The following is a 15644-nucleotide window of genomic DNA, read 5'->3' on the forward strand; positions in this document are numbered from 1 at the left end:
CCCACACAATGAAGGCAAGGATGCCATTAAAAAATGAAGCGCCCCCACAGTTCCACCCCCTACCAAGGGAGGCACCAAGCAGACCACATGGCCTAGCAGGCCACGGCCTAAATTTTTGTGGAGGACCAGCGCAAGCGCACGGAACCCAGCCCAGCAGATGCCTAAAGAGTAGGAGCTTCAGCTAAACGCACTGGGGCCACCCCCCCCAACGGAGGCGCCCGACTTGGCCGCATGAATCTTTATGGGGAGTTTAGGTCTTGGTTTTCCTTTCCTCAGTTTAGCTATACAATTCGGATGTTGGTAACTTTCAATTAATTAATTTTACCTCAGGCCTCTATATCTTGGCCACATGGCTAGTAGGCCGCAGCCTAAATTTCTGTGGGCACCCAGCCGCTTGGACACGAGCCCCCGCGGAGCCAACCACCCAGGGGCAGCGGAGATGAGAGCGGATGCCCAAACAGGAGGCAGTGGCTCAAGCCATCCTCACAGGGGCGATCTCACGTAGTTTCTGATTAGTAGGCCACAAAGCCGCCGCCTAAATTTTTGGCCAGAACCGGCCGTGCGAGGCGCTACCCGTGGATGCTAAACTATCCACTCGCCCTGCCCAACCACTGCCACAGGGAGCCCAGAGGACATCCCTGCCCTAGTCACTAATCCCCAGGGAACCCTGCTCAACCCCCCCCCACCCCCCACCCCCCCCCCCGTTGCGCACCAGAAAAAAACTGTCAGCAGCAACTCCAACCAGCCCTCCCTTAAGGGCATGTGAAAACAGCCAGCTCATAATCTCACACGGGGGGTGTTGCCGAAAGACCCACAGTGACCACCGAAATTTTAGAGTGGCTGGGGGTCCCACCGTCCAGAGAGGGGCCCACGTCCACTCCAAAACCATCCAGGATGGGGGAGACAGCTACTTACCATACCAGAAACAGAGTTGGCACCGCTCCAGACAGACCACCGCTCCATCGTAATGTGGGTGCTGTCAGCCATGAGAAAACACTACGACTCAGGCCGAAGCCAGTTCATATGCGCCCTTACGAGACGTTTAAATCGCAGGCCAGCCCCCTTCCAGTGTGGCTACGTCACGCCTAACCTAGCGCGGAGCTGCGATCTGCACGTGCTCACTGGTCGGACTTGGGGGTCCCTAAGGATCTAGATTATCTAGTTGGTCACCCAGTCTGACACTTGATTGTAGATCAAACCGGAACAAAATAATAAAAAGAGGAAAAAATTACATTTAAAAAGAAAAAGTTGCCAGGGCCAGAGATCCTAGCAAGGAACTCCTTACTCCTGATTAGGCAGAAAAAACTAATTGCCTATAGCGGAGAGTGGGTGTATACCCCCTGGGTTTGCCAGTAGGTGTAGTCAAAGTGTTTCCTGCCTAGTGTCCTAATCCTGTAGGGGGCAGTATAACAATGTTTAAGAAGAATCAGGAGCTGTGTCCGTCAATTAACGAAAGAGAAAACGGAATTTTTGTAAAATCTTACCTGTAAAATTCCTTTCTCTGAGTCCTCCGACAGTCGCCGCCTCTTCATATTCGTCACAATGGAGTAATTGACCTTTCTCCGTAGGAGTAGCTAGGCATCAGAATATGTCAATATTAAAGCTTTTAACATATCCCACCCCCAGGGGGTGGTCCCCTCAGTCAATACCCTCCTGCTTCCTGTTCCATACCTCAGTTTCAGTAGAATAGCAGTAAAGTACATTAACAAACCCCAAAAGAGGGGCGGGGGCGGCGACTGTCGGAGGACTCAGAGAAAGGAATTTTACAGGTAAGATTTTACAAAAATTCCGTTTTCTCTTACGTCCTCAGACAGTCGCCGCCTCTTCATATTCGTCACAATGGGGACATCCCAAAGCAGTGCAAACATGAGGGGTGGGAAACGCAGCCGCGCCTAAGGCAACGCAGTCTCCACATCAGAGAAAGTAACCTTACCAAAGGAAGGAAACCAGCAGGGCAGCATGAAAAAAACTTTGCTCAACAGGAGCAACAACCCAGGAAAAACAAATAACCTAGGGATAAAAACATCCCAAACAGCCAAGGGCCCAAAAACAAGGGACCTTAAGGTACTGCCGCACTAAGAACCTTGCGGCCAAAGGAAGCATCTGCCGATGCCTGAACATCCACTTTGTAGAACTTTGAGAAGGTGTGAACGGACGACCAAGTCGCCACCTTACACACCTGGGCCACAGAAGCCCGATGATGACAGGCCCACGATGTACTCAGAGATCTAGTAGAGTGCGCCTTCACAGGCATAGGAGGAACTTTCCCCTTCAAAGCATATGCCTGCTCAATGGTCTGTCTGATCCATTTGGCGATGGTAGAAGCCGACGCCGCCATGCCCTTCCGAGGTCCCTCAGGAAGGACAAAGAGAATCCGTCTTGCGGAAGGATTTTGTCGAATTCAGGTAAACCCTGATCGCCCTAACAACATCCAAAGAATGTAAGGCCACCTCCTTCGGATGCTTAGGCTCCGCGCAAAGCGAAGGCAAGACAATGTCCTCATTGAGGTGAAATTCCGAAATCCTTTTCGGAAGAAAAGAAGGATTAGGTGGCAAGACCACCTTATCCAAGTGGAGTACCAGATACGGAGACCTGCAGGACAAAGCCGCCAGCTCCGAAACTCTGCGAGCCGAAGTGATCGCCACCAAAAAAGCGACCTTCTTGGACAACAGAGGCAACGAGATCTCCCTGATTTTTTCAAAAGGAGCATGTTGTAACACGGACAGAACAAGGTTCAAGTCCCATGGAGGCAAAGGCTCCCTCCTAGGAGGGACCAGGTGTCGCACCCCTTGAACAAAGGTGCCAACCAGAGAATTAGACGCCACAGGGCGTTGAAAAAGAAAGGCCAGAGCAGAAATCTGACCCTTAATCGTGGCCAACGCCAAACGCTGGTCCACGCCCATTTGAAGGAAGGCCAACACTCTCGATACCGAGTATGAGCGAGGGGAATACCCCCTGGTCTCACACCAGGCAAAATAGGCCTTCCAAGTACGGTAGTATATTGTCCCCGAAGAGGCCTTTCTAGCATTGATCAAAGTATGAATGACCTCCGGAGAGAGACCCCTATCCTTCAGGACCTCGGTCTCAACAGCCAGGCCGTCAAAGCCAGCGACTGTAAAGCAGGATGGAATATCGGTCCTTGAGACAGAAGATCTTCCCGAAGAGGCAGACGCCATGGAGCGTCGACCGCCAGATTCACGAGGTCTGCGTACCAAGACCGGCGAGGCCAGTCTGGCGCCACCAGAATCACCGTTTTTGGTTCCGAGGACAACCTGCGAAGGAACCGGGACAGTAACTGAATTGGTGGGAATGCATAAACCAGCCGATACTGATGCCACTGAGCCACTAACGCGTCTGACGTGTCTGCCCGAGGATCGCGCGTCCTTGCCACGAACCTTCCCACCTTGTTGTTCAGACGAGACGCGAACAGGTCCACATACGGAAGACCCCACTTTGCGCACAACATCTGGAAAACCTCCGGGTGGAGCGACCATTCCCCCTGGTCCAGAGTCTGGCGGCTCAGATAATCCGCCTGCCAGTTGTCCACCCCTGGAATGTGAACTGCCGTTATCGCCGGGACGTGCGTCTCGGCCCAAGACAGAATGACGGCCACTTCCCGAGCCGCTCGAGCACTCCTGGTGCCCCCTTGGTGGTTGATGTAGGCCACCGCTGTGGCATTGTCCGTCTGAACCTGAACCGGACAGCCCTGAAGCTTGTCCGTCCAGCGTTGAAGGCAAAGATTTATCGCCCGCAATTCCAGAATGTTGATCGGAAGGGAAGATTCTTCCTCCGACCAAGTTCCTTGGGCGGATAGAACGCCCAGAACACCACCCCAGCCCGACAGGCTGGCATCCGTGGTGATCACCGTCCATGAAAGCGGACGAAAAGACTTGCCCCCCGACACCGCCGGGGACTGCAGCCACCACAGAAGATTGCTTCTCGTGCGAGGACTCAATGATATCTGAAGATCCAGAGATTGTGGTCGCCCGTCCCACCTGGACAGGATCTCCGCCTGGAGATCCCTCGTGTGAAACTGGGCGAATGGAATCGCCTCAAAAGCCGAGACCATCAAACCTAAACACCTCATGCCCGTCCGAAGGGATGAGCACGGAATTTCCCGAAGGGATCTGACTTCGTCCTGAAGCGTTTTGAGCTTGTCTTCCGGTAGGAAGACTCTTGCCTGAACCAAATCCAGAATCATACCCAGATAGGGAAGACGAACCGACGGGCACAGCGTCGATTTTGGGAAGTTTATCGACCAACCAAACTCCTGCAGAGTTTGCATCGTGACGGACAGGTCCTTCCCCAGACCCTGACTGGTCGCAGACCGAACCAGAATGTCGTCCAGATACCCCAGGATTGAGATACCCTGGGCTCTTAGTAAGGCCAGAACCGGTGCAAGCACCTTGATGAAAACCCGCGGAGCCGAAGCGAGACCGAAGGGTAACGCCACGAATTGATAATGATCCTTCACAATGGCAAAACGAAGGTACCTTTGGTGACCCTCGAAAATGGGGATGTGTAGGTACGCATCCTTCAAGTCGATGGAGGCCATGAATTCTCCTGGAACTAGAGCAGCCACCACCGAGCGCAGGGATTCCATGCGGAACTTGCGAACCCGCACAAAGCGGTTCAGAGCTTTCAAGTCCAGAATTGGACGTACCTTGGCCTCCTTTCTGGGCACAGTGAACAGATTTGAATAAAACCCCCGAAATCTGTCCCGATGAGGCACCGGAACCACCACTCCCTGAGCCCGCAGGTCCTGCACCGCCAGGTGCAGATCCCGCAAACGCTCCGGAGACAGTTGAAGGTTTGAGGAAAAAAACCTGTTCGCCGGCCGAGACAGGAACTCGATCTTGTACCCGGATCGAACGATCTCCTGAACCCACCTGTCCCGAACGCGGGCCAGCCAGGGTTGAAGAAAACCGAGCAAACGTCCCCCCACCCCAGAACTGGGTGAAGGCGTCCCTTCAGGCCGCGTTGTTATGGGCAGCGGAACCGGACTGGCCAGACTTCTGCTTACCTGCCCACGGTTTCTTTTGGGAGCCTTGACCCTTGAAGGGTTTGCCCTTATAGTGCGACCGAAAGGCACGAAAGGACCCCTGAAGGGGCCTAAACGAAGCGTGCTTCTTACCTTGAGCGCCCTTAGCCTTGTGAGATTGGGGCAAGAGCGTGCTCTTACCCCCAGAGATCCCCTTAATCAGCGTATCCAGCGAGTCGCCAAAAAGACGAGATCCCGAATAGGGCAAATTAGCCAAAGTCTTGCGAGACGATTGGTCCACAGACCAACATTTTAGCCAAATCAAACGGCGTGTCAACACCGCCACGCTGTGCACACGTGCAGCCAAAGGAATTACATCCAATTCCGCATCACACAAATACATGACCCCCTGATGGATCTGATCCACCATAGCCAAAGTCGTCGGCGGGGCAGAATCAGCCACCAGGACGCGCCTGAGTACTTGCGTCCAATCCGCGACAGCCTGAGCTGCCATAAGGGAAGCAAAAATAGCTTTTAGCATGGAACCGGTAACCGAGTAAGTATGACGGGCAAGAGACTCCAGTCTCCTGTCTGTAGGTTCCCGGAACACCGGGGTATCCTCTGCCGGAATCGCAGTAGATTTATTCAAAACCGCCACCGCGTGATCCACCGGAGGCGGCACACACAACAACGCTCATCAGTGGCGGGTGTGAAGGGATAACGCAGCTTGAACCTACTCGGCACAGCAAAAGGCTTCTTTAGATTGCGCCATTGTTCACTAACAGCGCGCTGAAAATCCTCAGTACAAGGAAAAACCTGCAATGTTTTGCGCCTCCGCTGTGTCCCATAAGAAGCCAGAACGGCAGGTGGACACGGTTCATCCTGTAAATGCAGCGTTTGTTTGATAGAAGCAACCAATTCATCCATGATTGCAAGCTCTTCAGACGAGCCAGGGGGAGAATCATCAACCCCCTCAACCTCTGCATCCCCCTCCGACCCTGCAAAGTCCAGGGACGAACGGGACCCCGATAAGGGGACCCCAGCCATAGCAGCCCCATCACCTTCGCCCTCTGAATCAGAGGATATTGAAACTCTGGGCCGTTTAGTGGATTGAGCAGCCACAAGCATTTGCACCTGAGCAGCCAGGTTAGCCACAACTGTGGCCAAATCGCCCCCCTCAGGGGAAACAGCAGTAGCCCCTTGACCACCCAGTAAAGGGGGAGGAAATTTGCTTTCCTGAGAATCCATGCCCCCAGAAGTGTGTAGGAGAAAAAAAAGGGTAACTGCCCCTTTAAAAGCGCGGCGAGCGCAGCCCACCGCTCACACACCTCTGCACAAGTCGATCCCCACAGGGAAAACTACAAACTTAGGCAAGGACACAGGACTAAGGAGGATAAAAACCTGGAGAGATCACTGCTGCTGCTGTATCGATCGGTGTGCCCAGGGAAAAGGAAGGGATGTACCAGAAGCCCCTCCTATAAAGCCTATGGAAGGCTACAAGAAAATGGCCGCCGGTGGAGGAGGTAATTGCAGTGCTACATGAGGCCCGGAGCGATCGCCGCCAAAATGGTGGCGTTTGGCGCCAAAACCGCCGCTCCCAGCGTATAGGAGAAGCCCTCATAAGCCTGTAGTTCGCATTAAAATGGCGGACCGCAGCAGCGGCCGCCGCATGTTGCACAAACATGTACCACAGCATGCCCTACAACATATAGCATGTCACACAGAGAAATCACACAGTTAGTAACACAGAACAGTGTATCACAGCCCCCCTCCTTGCAGCCCACAGCAGCATCCAGACAGGGAGTCCCACAGTGTTAACAGACATGCAGGGTTACACAGTCCCAGACTGATACCCACCAAACAGACAGGTCCCCACACAGAGTACACTTACCTTCTGAATGGCGTGGGGAACCTGCACAAGCGATCAAGCCACTGCACATGTGACAGGGAGAGTCACAGCCAAGATGCAGTAGAACTGCGGTGCGAAACCACATGGCGTCCAGTGAGGTAGCCACCTCACCACAGCATCCCTGCAGCGAACAGGGATGGGTAGTTCACCAATGCCAGGAAAAAATACCTGACTGAACGCTCGATGGCAGGCTGGGAAGCCACTGGCCCACAACCTGCGACCAGGGGGGCCAGCCCGAGACCCAGCCCGCAAGATCCTCTTCATCAGAAGAACTAACTAATGCTGACAAAAGTAACAGCTAAGTAAAGAGAGAAAAAAACTCAAATAAAATCAAAAAGAAGATAAAGGCTGAGACAAAATGCCCCAGCACAGAAACAGCCAGCTAACTCCTAACAGCTAGTCAATGAAACTGAGGTATGGAACAGGAAGCAGGAGGGTATTGACTGAGGGGACCACCCCCTGGGGGTGGGATATGTTAAAAGCTTTAATATTGACATATTCTGTTGCCTAGCTACTCCTACGGAGAAAGGTCAATTACCCCATTGTGACGAATATGAAGAGGCGGCGACTGTCGGAGGACGTAAGAGAAATAAAAGTTTAAAGAAAAACATCCCTCAAGAGGGAACAGCCCCTCTTAAACAGCAGCCTGCAAAACTTTGGCATCTGCAGATGCTTCTTCTGGCTGCAAAGAATCTGCCTTATAGAAATATGTGAAGATATGCACCAACGACCAAGTGGCCGCCTTGCAAACTTGCGATATTGATGCCTGATGAGGGAAGGCCCAAGAAGCACTCAGCGCCTGAGTAGAATGCGCGTGATAGGGAAAGGTGGAACCTGACCTTTAATGGAATAGGCCTGAGTCACTGTCTGTCTAAACCAGGGGTGGGGAACCTACGGCCCGAGGGACGTATGCGGCCCGCGAAGTCATCTGGTCCGGCCCCCCGTGCAGCCGAGTCTGTGTCTCAGCTGATCTGTCATAACGGAGCCGATGCTTCCTGTATAGTTCCGGCTCCATTCTGACAGTCTGAGTGAGTCACAGGCAGAGTGATATCAAATGCACTCCACCTGTGACCAATACAGACATCGCCTCTTCCTCCAGTGCAGCGCCGCTGCACGCTACACTTCTCCTAGCCAGCATTTTCCGCCAGCAGCACACACAGCAGTACCAGCCAGAGGCAGCAGTACCAGCCAGAGCCAGCAGTACCAGCCAGAGCTGGCAGTACCCACAGCGGTACCAGCCAGAGCCAGCAGTACCCACAGCAGTACCAGCCAGAGCCAGCAGTACCCACATCAGAACCAGCAGTACCCACAGCAGTACTAGCCAGAGCCAGCAGTACAAGCCAAAGCCAGCAATACCCACAGCAGAACCAGCAGTACCCACAGCAGTACCAGCCAGAGTCAGCAGTACCCACAGCAGTACCAGCCAGCAGTACCTACAGCACAGTACCAGCCAGAGCCAGCAGTACCCACAGCAATACCAGCCAGCAGTACCTGCCTGAGCCAGCAGTACCCACAGCAGTACCAGCCAGCAGTACTAGCCAGTAGTCCCAGCCTGAACCAACAGTACCCACAGCACAGTACCAGCCAGCAGAACCAGCCTGAGCCAGCAGTACCCACAGCAGTACCAGCCTGAGTCAGTAGAACCCACAGCAGTATCAGCCAGCAGTACCCAGAGCAGTACCAGCCAGCAGTACCCACAGCACAGTACAAGCCAGCAGTACCCACAGTACAAGCCAGCAGTGCCAGCCAACTGTACCTACCAGCAGTACCAACCAGCAGTACCCATCAGCAGTTCTTTTCAAAACTTACCACCACAAAGAGTCGACTGCGTTCCAGACTGACCGACACAAACCTGGAAAACCAGTTGCAAGTAGCAACATCATCAATACCAGCTAACATCACACACCTCACCAAACAGAAGCAGCTGCAGCCATCACTTTAGGGGTGAGTTAATTAAATGTTTGACCAAATATAACAGGCACATTTTTAAGTTGATAATTTCTTACGGCCCATGAAGGATTTTATAAATACTCAAATGGCCCTTGGCAGAAAAAAGGTTCCCCACCCCTGGTCTAAACCATCTGGATATGGTAGCCGAAGAAGCGGCCAGCTGTTTTCTTGGTCCGTCCGTAACCACAAAAAGTGAATCTGACCTCCGAAAGGACTCAGTAGCTGCCAGATACACCTGAATCGCATGAACCACATCAAAGGTATGTAAAGCAAATAGGGACTGCGACAGGATGCCGCCAATCCCGATACCCTTCGGGCTGAGGTTCTAGGCATCAAGGTGGTTACCTTCTGGATAATATAAGCAATGGAATCATCTGAATATTCTCAAATGGAGGTTTCTGGAGAACCAAAAGTACTAAATTTAAATCCCATGGCAGCAAAAGAGACCGTACAGGTGCAGCCACAAGTCAAACCCCCTGAACAAAGGTACGAACTAAAGAGTGCATGGCTAGGGGTCACTGAAAGAATATCGCCAGGGCAGACACCTGGACGTTGATGGTACTCAAGGCCAACTTCTGATCAACGCCCTGTTGAAGAAAGGTTAAGATCTGAGCCACAGAAAAGAATCGACTTACACCAAGAAATGTGCGCTTTCCATGTATTATGGTATATCTTGCTGGAAGACAACTTCCTCGCCTTCACCATAGTAGGGATCATTGATCCAGACAGACCTCTATCCCTCAGTACCTGGCTTTCAATAGCTAAGCCATTAAAACCAGCGACTGTAAAGCAGGATGGTAGATCAGCCCTTGGGACAACTGGTCTTCTCTGACAGAAAGGCCCCAAGGGACGTTTATGGCCACCAGACTGATTGGAAGATACTCGCACCCTTGATTCCTCGCAGGAATTGTGTTAGAAGCCTGAGCCAAGGATGATACTGGCCCTATCGTGGCCCTTGGACGCCTGTGGTGTCGGCAAGAGGAACCGGTGATCTTGCCACAAACCTCAGTATCCTACTGTGGAACCGAACCTGCTAAAGGAGCTACATGTAGGACTGTGCAACCAGAACTGTCTTGAAGGTGGATACCACCAGACATAGAATCTGTATGCAAAATTGGGAGAGAGAACTATCTGTGTGACAGCAACCGGTGAATCACAGCCTGTGGTTTCTGAAGTGTATCCAGAGGAAGGACCCCCCTAGAAACAGACCTAGGTAAATCAATTCCCTGAACAGGGATAGGGGGGAACCTTAGGTAGTTCAGACATCATCTGAACCTTTGCAGGAATGAAAGAAGATTTGGGACCTAAAAAACCTGAAAAGGACGAGCTTAGTTCCCCTTTCTGGGTACCCCCAAAAGAATAATTTTGTGGATCTCCTTGACGCTAATGAAGGAGGTACATGAGGGCGGAAACCAGTAAGATATCCCCCCACCCCAATAATGGGTGAGGGCAGACCTTCATGAAGGGGTCTGTGGGTCCAGAGAAGCTAGCTCTAAAGCTTACCAAACCAATGACGCTTGGAACCTCCCGGGGAAGATTTGAAAGATCTATTTCAAAGGTGATCGCCTGTTTGGGGCTACCCTGGATGACATAATTAAGGGTATCACGGGGGGGGGGGGGCGAGTACCTTCCTGCCATAATTCAAGAAAGGGAAGGAGCCTCATCGCAGATATGGGGGCCCGCCTTCTCAGCACATAGAAAATTATTTTGTGCTTCTGGGAGGGATCAATGAGAGCTTTCTTAGAGGCTTGATCTGTGGGCCAATTCTTAAGCCACAGCAGGCCCCTAATCACCACCGCTGAAACAAAGTTTGGACAGCACAGGAGCTGTATCCAAAGCTGCATCACAAATAAACTGCAGCCCATGGACCAACTGGTCCGCCAAACCAACATAATCAGCGGGCACCTGCTCACCCCCCAGGCTCTGGCGGAAAAGCTTGGCCCAGTCATTTAGGGTCTGAGACACCTGGGCTAAGGCAAAGACTGGCCGCAATGTTCAACCAGCCATAGTAAACATGCTGCGTGCCACAGCCTCCGCTTTCCTGTCAGCCGGGTCATTAATCAGGGATTCCTCTAATGGGATCATGGTAGCTTTGTTAAACTAGTAAACAGGAGGGTCCACCACTGGTGGACTAGTCCACTTTTTTTTTTAAAAGTGACTCCTCAAAAGGGTAATGTACAGCAAAACGTTTAGGGACCACAAAAAGGTAATTTTGGTTGTTCCCATTCCTTACAGGAAAACCTGTCAAAATAAGGCACATAAAGGAAACACCTTTGGAGTGCGAGGTGACTTATGCATTCCAAACAACACAGCCACATCCGTGGCTACATTAGCCGCATCCCCAATTTTTAAAGTCTCACGTACTGCAGTGATGAGTGCATCTACCAGCGCTTTTTAATTCACTGCTGCGACCATGGAGGAATCATCCTCACAATTGGATGGATCTGGGGGTGAGATATTAGGCCCCCCTGGCATCAGGCTCAGAATCAGATGAGACAGACTGACCAGGGAAAGGCAGGCGGACATTTCCTCCTGGGCCTTTGCCCACACGCCACTTCCACCTGGGACACTAAGGACTGCAGGACCACAGTCAGAGCAACCATGGGAAGCTGGGGTTCTGAGGGACCTGCCACCTCCATGAGGGGGGTCAGTGGGGGAGATGTGACCCTGAGGCTCCATAAGGAAAGGAAGACCTTGCAGTACAAAAATTATCTTATGGCACCACTAAAGGATCCGCCCAAGGCTCAGGGTACCTATCAGCAGGGATAGACGACAAGGAACCCCAAGGACTCACCCTACCCATCGGAGGAGCGCCGAGAATTCGGACACAGCATCACCACGGACGCCAACCCTGTTCATCATATGTCCCGGGCACAGGAAGAGGAAACTGAGGAAGAGGAGGAGCTTCAGCATCCCCACAAGGCTTCGGTCATCTCCAGTGTCTCAAGGACTAAGGGAAAATGGCCCCCGTGACATCGAGCCACACAAATATGGCCACCACCCAGAGACCAGCCAGACTAAGGGAAAATGGCCACCATCAGCTACAGCATGCTGCCAGGATATTCCCTGTTCCCGTCTGCAACGCTGCATCCTCTGCAAGGGGACCCCCTTCCTGAAGGCTGACCGTCCCTGGAGGTTACCCGGATCAAGCCCAAAAAAACGCCGGGGGGGGGGGGGTGGGGTGAGGACTGTACTTACCCTTCCATGGTGTGGGTAATGCTCCAGACAAAAATCCTCGCCACCTTAGTAGGGGAGCTGTCGGCCAAGGGACCGCTGCGATTCAGTCATATGCGACCCTGCAAGACATTTAACTCACGGGCCAGCCTCTGTACATGAGGCTATGTCGCTGCCAACCTAGCATGAAGCTGCGGTCTGCAAGCGCTCGTTGGCTTGGCTGGGGGGACCACTGGATCTAGATTATCCAGCCCGTCGCCCAGCCAGGCAGTTGATTGTAGATCTCCAGAGAAAAAAAAAAAAGATTTAGGAAAGGAGAAAAAAAAATTGCTATGACCAGAGATCTCAGTCGGGAGCCTAAGTCCTTACTGCTGACTAGACAGATTAAAACGGATTACCCAGAGCAGAGAGGGGGGTTATATACCAAGCCGAGGACAGCCCATGGGCGTAGCCAGGTGTTTTTTGTTCTGCCTAGTCCTACTCCTGGAGGAGGCAATATAACCCAGGAGGAGGCAATATAACCCAGTAGTTATGATTTATGGGGGGCTGTGTCCGTCAATGAACAAAAGAGAAAAGAAGGTAGCAAATTGTTCAAATAAGGCTTACTTCTATATGGTGTCTGGTTCTGAAATGGCTAAGCAACCTAGTACAACAGCCTCCAAATCCTATGGCTTCCTATGCTCCTTTATCAGGCCCATAACTTCTGAATCGCAGATAGGCAATGGTCGAGGACCAGAGAGGTACTAAAAAGGATGACCAGGGCTCAGAGGAAGAGGGTTAAATTGTGCTGGCGATCAGACAAAAAAAAAAGTACCGCTGAGATTGAAGGCGACTATTGCAGGAAAAGCTAGCTTTGGTATTTAATCTTCTAATGGGCTATGTATTTTTATCTTATTTTTGGCTGGAATTCAACTTAAAATTTTTAAAGTGTTTCTATACCTAAAAAAAAATTATTTTGGCTGAAACTGGGAAAATTAGAATCCCTGTCAGGTTTAATGTTATAATCACTTACTGTTCTGGGGACACCAATGAAGTTGCTCATTATCATTGATTTATATAGTGCCAACAATTTGCGCAAAGCTTTACAAAATGAAATCCATAATAGTTAATTTTATTGCCTACCTGTGAATGAAACCCATTGAGTGAATGGCATCTAATGATAAAACTACTTCAGCTGTGTAGAACCGTGCCCATTTCTCTGGAACATCATAGTTGCTCATTAAATTTACAAGATCTCCCCCAGGCATGTACTCCATCACCATATACAGATAGCGATCATCTTGAAAGGCATAGAACAGCTGCATATATAAAAAAAAAAAAAAAAAAAAAATTGTCTCAGTTTGAAGGCAACTATTGAAAAGCATGTCCTGATAGTAAGATAGCGTACCTCTTTAAAACTAGATAATTTACAGAAAACAAAGATGGGAAAACTAAAACCATGTTTAAAAAAAATAAATAATTGTTTGTGCCAATAAATTCATCTGTACTGTATTTGTGATCCCCGATTCACATGCAGAAAAAGCTTTAACCAGGTTACCAGGATTAATGATTTGCAAAACGATTTTATACCATGTCATTAGAGACAAATCTACGGCCTTTTTGTAGTTTCTTGCAAAATGTACGTGGAACCACAACGCAGCAGTAGATAATTGTGAAATAAAGTCCAGTTCAGACTCAAGCCTAGTACATACTATTAGTTTATTACAATTCAACCCAGTTGGAGCCGCTGTTCTAACAATTCGATGTTAGAAATATTGTGTTCTGTCAGGGGAAATAGCCCCCACCCCCACACACCCTGCAGAACACTTCGGTGAGCGCTCTCAGCCAATGAATGCCAATGATCAGGAGCCAGCCGGCTGCTGGTTTTCCAGCATGCACAGCTGGCTTCTGACAGACCGGCTGCAATACACACAGGCCGAATGTCAGCCGGTTGATTTTGCCCGGCATTCGGCCCGTGTGTACTAAGCTTAAGCGTAAAAATAGCTGGGGTACATAAAACGAAAGGTTTATATATGCAGCAAAGGTTAACAGCCCCTTAAAGCCATGTTCAATGAGTTATAGCGCTAAAAGCTGCTCAAGTAAAAGGCTCACATACATAAAAGGTAATGAAATGTTTACCTTACAATAAATTCCGCTAACCAAGGTAAAGCAATCAAAAGAAACCAAGCTTCCCTATACATTTCAGAGGGAGAATGTAGATGCATGTACCATACAACTGTACCGTGTAAATATGTCCTTCCGAAATATTATAAATGAACATGGAGTCTACATTGCTGACCTCTTGTTACTCTCCAGAAAATGCTAGCAGCCTGCTGTGTTGACTCTCTCACTTCAGAACATTAAGTCACTAGCTCGTCTGCTTGTACCAAAAGGTTTTTAATTGGCACATTATGGAGACTATCCAAAGCGCAGGTGATGTACATGTACACTGGAGTTTATTCATCCTGGCACCCTGCAGACCTGGCTGGCTCCGTGTATATTTACAAAAAAAAAACATTGCTGGCAGGCAGGTAAGACTTTTTTTCAGAGAAGAAATATACAGCTTCTCTACTGTATGTAAAAACCTGCCTGCCAGCAATGTTTTTTAAATTTCAGTTTAGGGCAGCTTTTAATTGGTAAATTTTTAGCCTGCAAATTAAGGGCTCGTTCACGCCATATCCACATGAAAACTGATGGGCAAGCGTGCAGATTTTACATAAGTTTCACATCAGTTTTCGTGTGCGTTTCAGTGTGTTTTGCTGCACTTGTTGATGTCACGTCAGTTTTTTTTTCCCCCAATGCAGAAAACTGCATACACGTCAGATTTCTTTGTTGTGTTGTGAACAGGGCACATAGAGAACAATTGTTTTTTGTGCTCTTGCAGAACACGCGCTGAAAAACAAACATCTCTGCAACATGGTGTGAATGAGGCCTCAAGAGCCCATTCACACTGCCGCGACTTGTCAAGTCGCCTGACAAGTCGCGGTCCATTGAGTAGTACAGGACCCGTTCTAATAGGAGCGACACAAGTCGCGCCGACTTAGAAAAAGGTTCCTGTACTACTTTGGGGCGACCTTGGAGCGACTTGCATAAACTTCCATTATGTGAAGTCCCTGCAAGTCGCGGTGCACGCAACTTGAAGTCGTGTCGCCTCAGTGTGAACCGGCTCTAAATGACTATCACCCTAACAAAAAAAACAAAGCCACTGACAGGTATAAAGTTCAAGGCCAAGTTTATTTAAAAAAAAAAAAAAAAAAGAAAACAAAAAACAAAAAAAGAAAAATCAGAACGGATATTACTTATGATTGATGACACATGTCCCTTGTGCTGCTGTCTTTACCTTCCTCTGATTCTACCCCCAATGCCATAATCTTTCAGTGTAGCTATGGTAATGCACCAGGTGGAGCTGTAACCGGCACTCATCTAGAGTGCCCGACTACCTTCTCTCTTTCTGTCCAGCTACTCCTTTCATAGAAGCCAAATTAAAGGTTCTTTGAATGAAACATGAGCTTTGAATATGGGATGATTGGGGGGGACGGACCTTTTAATCATCAACTATTAATAGATCAGCTGAAGGTCAGCCTCTACGAATGGAGGAGCGGAGACTAAAGGGCGGGCATAGTCTTGAGTGCTTGTCACAGCTCCGATATC

General features: G+C 50.1%; 1 protein-coding gene across 2 annotated transcripts in view; it reads right to left on the reverse strand.

Moving 5' to 3' along the window:
* The window catches only part of ROCK1 (Rho associated coiled-coil containing protein kinase 1), a 321787-nt gene that overhangs the window by 140520 nt on the left and 165623 nt on the right, over window positions 1-15644 (reverse strand). For both annotated transcript variants that reach the window (XR_014225300.1, XM_082258424.1), the window contains exon 5: window positions 13137-13312. Coding sequence is in view for 1 of the 2 variants with exons in the window: in XM_082258424.1 (XP_082114550.1) it covers window positions 13137-13312 (176 nt within the window). In the remaining variant the exon portion in view is untranslated. The remainder of the gene's footprint in view (window positions 1-13136; window positions 13313-15644) is intronic.

The sequence above is a fragment of the Pelophylax lessonae genome, assembly GCF_965119305.1.
Source record: "Pelophylax lessonae genome assembly, chromosome: 5".
Taxonomy (NCBI): Eukaryota; Metazoa; Chordata; class Amphibia; order Anura; family Ranidae; genus Pelophylax; species Pelophylax lessonae.